Source organism: Triticum dicoccoides, chromosome 7B, assembly GCF_002162155.2.
Source record: "Triticum dicoccoides isolate Atlit2015 ecotype Zavitan chromosome 7B, WEW_v2.0, whole genome shotgun sequence".
Taxonomy (NCBI): domain Eukaryota; kingdom Viridiplantae; phylum Streptophyta; class Magnoliopsida; order Poales; family Poaceae; genus Triticum; species Triticum dicoccoides.
The window spans coordinates 647,346,225-647,351,063 of NC_041393.1; the positions used below are offsets into that span (position 1 = coordinate 647,346,225).

At 52.8% G+C, this 4,839-nt stretch overlaps 1 protein-coding gene across 1 annotated transcript; it reads left to right on the plus strand.

The window, feature by feature from the left end:
* The first annotated feature begins 239 nt into the window (after window positions 1-239).
* Window positions 240-2,879, plus strand: LOC119336086. Its single transcript, XM_037608119.1, has 4 exons — window positions 240-458; window positions 652-660; window positions 2,474-2,660; window positions 2,753-2,879. The coding sequence occupies exons 1-4, from the start codon at window positions 342-344 to the stop codon at window positions 2,860-2,862; spliced, it is 423 nt and encodes a 140-aa protein (XP_037464016.1). The 5' UTR covers window positions 240-341; the 3' UTR covers window positions 2,863-2,879.
* The last annotated feature ends 1,960 nt before the right edge of the window (window positions 2,880-4,839 follow it).

A 4,839-nucleotide genomic window follows, 5' to 3' on the forward strand; every position in this document is an offset into this window, starting at 1 on the left:
ATGTTGTTTCAAGTTTTCGCTCTAAAAACAACTTGTTTAGACGAGACACTTCTACTAATAACCATGTCCAATAATTTGTCTATATAACTTTCTCGTCATTCATCGGCGATGTACAGACTTCGTATTTCTTTAAACATGGGTCAGTTTCATTCTTTTCTTGTGCATCATATTGTCATAGTTTACTCTTTCATATTGAGCAGTGATGATTATAACCACATAGTATTTTGTCATGTAGTGATGGATTTGCTGGATTAGAGACTTGGGAGGATCCCACTCCTAGACCATCATCAATTACTTTTGAAGACTTGCGTGATGCTTTTGTTGAAGCCTCGAAGCACCAGATGCGTCTTAGGCCCAAGTCACCATCCCGGGAAGACATGATAATGCGTAGCCAAGAGCATGACCGTAAGAGTTTGGTGATAGCGTTGAATGTCTACGCCAAGCTAAATAACATGCAGGTGTGAGGAAAAAGAATCTGGCATGCAAATTAGAACTGAATTGTTTATATTTTTATTGATTTTCTTTCTTTGCTTAGTCCTTGGTTTTAAGGATTGCTTTAAGTTACTACTCTATATTGCTTCTGTTAGCACAATATAATTTGTCCGTGGATTAGTGCATGTTGTAGTGACCTATTTTGAATTTACATTCCAGCCTAGGGAGTTAGAGCATCTCCAGCCGCGCCCCCAGAACGGCCTCCCCAGGCAATATTTTTGCACCGGCGCCGAAAAAACGGCCCAGTCGCGCCCCCAGGAGCCCGTTTTTCGCCGGCTTGGGCCGAAATCAGCGCCGGCGGACCCAGGCCGAACCCGGCGCGCTGGGGGGGGGGGGGCGCTTGGGGGCGCCAGCCGAAACATTTTTGGCGCGAAAATCGGTGGGCCCTCCTTGGCAGCGACTCGGCTCTTCTCGTCGCTTCGTCGTCCTCATCGCCTCGGTTCCCACGGCGAATCAATGCCAAAACTGTCGCGCGCTGCCGTGCCGGTCAGCCTCCTCCATTGATGGCTCACGGGCGGCGCAGTGAAGACCGGACGACGCGCGTCCCTCGCCCGCCACGCGTACACACGACGGCCATGCGTACGCGCGGCACCTCCGCCTATATAAGCCGCCCCCAGCGCGCCGGTGACGCACAGACACTCCATCACCGACACCCATTCCTCCCTCTCCTCTCGCCGTCTCCAGTTCAACCATGCCGAGCGTTTCCCAGGCGACGACGCGACGGTGAACGGCTTCGGCCGCCGCCACCTTCACGAGGACGAAGCTCGGCTCCTCTTTGAGGCCGAGTACCCGGCCCCGCCGGATATGCGGGTGCCCGGGGCGTGGAGGATCAGCGCCGGCGGGGTCCCGGTGCGACCACCGCCCACCGGGGCGGCGCGGCGTGCGGAGATCGCGCGTATCCGCTCCTCTCTGCCGCAGGCGGCGAGGGAAGGTCCACGGTACGTCCCCGACAGCCCGTTGTGGGAGCCATACTTTCGTCGCCGCCACGCCGAGCAGCTCGAGGCCACCAACGGCGTCGTGCCCTCCGGAAGGCTCAACTCCGAAGGCCGCTGCCGAGGGTGGGGCGTGCCCGGCCGCACGCTGGAGGCCGTCCTCGAGTATATCGAGGGCGGCAACACGCCCAGGCTGGAGTACCCCACTCCACCGTCCTTCTCCCGCCGGCGTGGGAGCTCATGGACGCCGAGGCACATGGACCCGGGGGCGTCCTCCTCCTCGTTAGGCCGGTCGACCGGCTCTCCCTGCCTCTGCCTCGTCAAGCCGGAGCCCCAGGACACACAGGTCAGCCACCGCACCCGCAGCTCCGGTGTCCGCATCGCCGACTCCTCCCCCACCTCTGGACGCATCGTCCTCGTCAGGCCGAAGGCGGAGCCCGGCCTCCCCGCGGAGTACGAGGCCATAGCCCGGCGCGGATTCTCCGACGAGGAGGCCCTAAAGTGGGCGCGGAACGACTACCTCCGCGACGAGATGGTCCGATAGGGCCGAGCCTTGGAGGAGATAGCTGCCCGCAGGCGTGGGCGCGAGGACGAGCACGGCGTGGTGATCCTCGACAGCGACGAGGACGAGGACGCCCCCGGACCGTCCAACCCGCCGTGCCAACCTGGGGAGGGGTGCAGCAGGGACGACGGCCGCGGAGGAAGCGACGACGACGACGGTGACTACACGCAGTTCTACAGGCTCCTCGGCATGTAGTGCTTCAAGGGCGGCGGGCGGCGAGGAGCGGCGAGGGCGACAGCGGGCCTAGTAGCTTTTTTTCCTTTCTGTAAAATATTTTAAATAGGTATGAACTCGCCGAAGTTTGGTTGAATTTAGCCGTGTTTAACCGAACGTCGCCTAACATTTTTTTTAAACAATTAGACACGCCTGGGGGCGGCCTTGGAGCCGGCGACTGGGGACCAACTCGCCCCAGGCTGGTTTTTTGCGCCGGCTCGCCCCCAGGCTGCGATTTTAGGCGCCTCCTGGGGGCCAACAGCTGGAGATGCTCTTAGAGCTTGTGGAAGTGAAGCAAAGGAACCTAATTGATGAGAGTGGAAAAGGCTATGTGCACTTCAACTTTACAGCGAAGAAGAGATTGGATGGCACAATCAGTTTGTTCTTTGCTGAGGTACATCCTGACTGCAGAGAGGACGATGATGTATATCTTTGCACTGCAGTGGAAGAGAATGTCTCTGGTAATTGGTATTTATATACATTGAATTGCTTTTTCATGTTGATTAATTAGGCATCCATCCATCCGCTAACGCACCCCCTTTGCCTTTTTAAGGTGCTTGTTTTGGTTGTGAGGATCGAGCAAAAGAGCTTGTACATCCCAGCGGTGGCTACTTGGGTGGGCATAAAGATGTAATATATCCTTTCATGGAGTGTGAGGTTTGATTGAGCGGAGCAGGGAATAAGTGAAGATGAGTGTCGGTAGGTGGCGGTGTGGAATGAAGAGCTAGCTAGTGGTCGTTATTTAGCTATCTATAACATATAGCAATTTGAATCCTCCTCTAGTCTGGGATCTGTTTTGTTAGAGGTTCTTCTGTAGTGGATTTCTCGCAGGAGCAGTATTTTTACAGTTTGAACATAGTTACCGTGCTAACGTGATGCGAGTATTTGGTTGATGTGTAATGTAAGATTTTCACACATGCATCCACTGGGCTACACTGACTAGATACATGCATCGCCACTGACTGGCTGCATGTGGATCTCACATAAAGAGTGAAAGCCTTTGGAACTTTTTTTATAAAAGAAAGCAGATGATTTCCTTGTTCCACCACAAAAAATAACCTTTGTCCTAGTGGTTTTTTCTTCTCTTTATTTTGAGTGGTGGATTATTTTCTTCTTTTTTCAAGGAATTAAAATCTCCGTCCTACTATTTTTTTTAGAAGAGCAACCTAAAGTTACTCCCAAACGGAGTTACACTCTGTAGCCACAGAGGCACGTCTGCAATCAGTTCCTGGTCTCCTTGTCTCCTAGCAAGGGCTGCATGTTCATGCGCCAAAGCATTTTGATTCCTTCCGATGGCCTGAACCTGATATGAAGCCAACCCAGGCAGTTTTGTTTTGACATCAGCGAGAATTGGATGGCGCTCTGAACGAATAATTCCCTTCATGTTAGAATAAATCCGAGGCATACCGTGGATCATCCGAAGATCAAGCAATCACACGAGGCACGACACGGAGATTTGTTAACGAGGTTCACCGATATGGCTACATCCCCGGGGCCTGACTATGGGCGCTCCTCCCCATGACACCGTCACAATACCGCACACCGGCCACCCGGGCGCCGGCACATGCCGCCGGCTCCTCCTTGCGCGCCTGTGCTATTATGTTGGCATAGGTTACATCGTGTGTCTACCCCCGCTATATATGAAAGGCCTAGGATACAAGTGTCCTATTAGGACACGACTCCACATCCTATGTAAACACAATACAACTCCTAGTCCAACTGTAACCTACCTTATACACAATATTCGACACAACTCCAACAAGTTTCTGGTCTCCTTGTCTCCTAGCAAGGGTTGCATGTTCATGCGCCAAAGCATTTTGATTCCTTCCGATGGCCTGAACCTGATATGAAGCCAACCCAGGCAGTTTTGTTTTGACATCAGCGAGAATTGGATGGCGCTCTGAACGAATAATTCCCTTCATGTTAGAATAAATCCGAGGCATACCATGGATCATCCGAAGATCAAGCAATCACACGAGGCACGACACGGAGATTTGTTAACGAGGTTCACCGATATGGCTACATCCCCGGGGCCTGACTATGGGCGCTCCTCCCCATGACACCGTCACAATACCGCACACCGGCCACCCGGGCGCCGGCACATGCCGCCGGCACCCCCTTGCGCGCCTGTGCTATTATGTTGGCATAGGTTACATCGTGTGTCTACCCCCGCTATATATGAGAGGCCTAGGATACAAGTGTCCTATTAGGACACGACTCCACATCCTATGTAAACACAATACAACTCCTAGTCCAACTGTAACCTACCTTATACACAATATTCGACACAACTCCAACAAACTCCACCTTGGCGAATGTTCTCCACCACCTTGAATTCGTCAATGCGTCAAACTTCCATGTACATTGGACTTGAGTATATCCCACGAGTACCGCTGCTACTCCAAAGACTCCATATGACTCCACCTGCAACTTGTAGTCCCTTCTTTTCTTGACCACGGTCAACACTCGAGCAAAAATTAAGTTCCTTGTTACTCTAGTTTTTTCTCCCAACTTCTAGAGCATCAGTCAAACGCCATCACACACTGATCACTGACATGCGTGAAAATGAACAACTCACATATTGGGTGTCACACATAAGAGCTACCTGAACTCAACATCACCGCTCCTTTCTTGACCGCA

Excerpts from the sequence above, each read along its gene's own strand:
- LOC119336086 (XM_037608119.1), top strand. The coding sequence starts at position 342 with ATGCGTCTTAGGCCCAAGTCACCATCCCGGGAAGACATGATAATGCGT. Across the intron at positions 2,661-2,752 it reads AGTGGAAGAGAATGTCTCTG|GTGCTTGTTTTGGTTGTGAG; the intron begins GTAATTGGTATT and ends TGCCTTTTTAAG.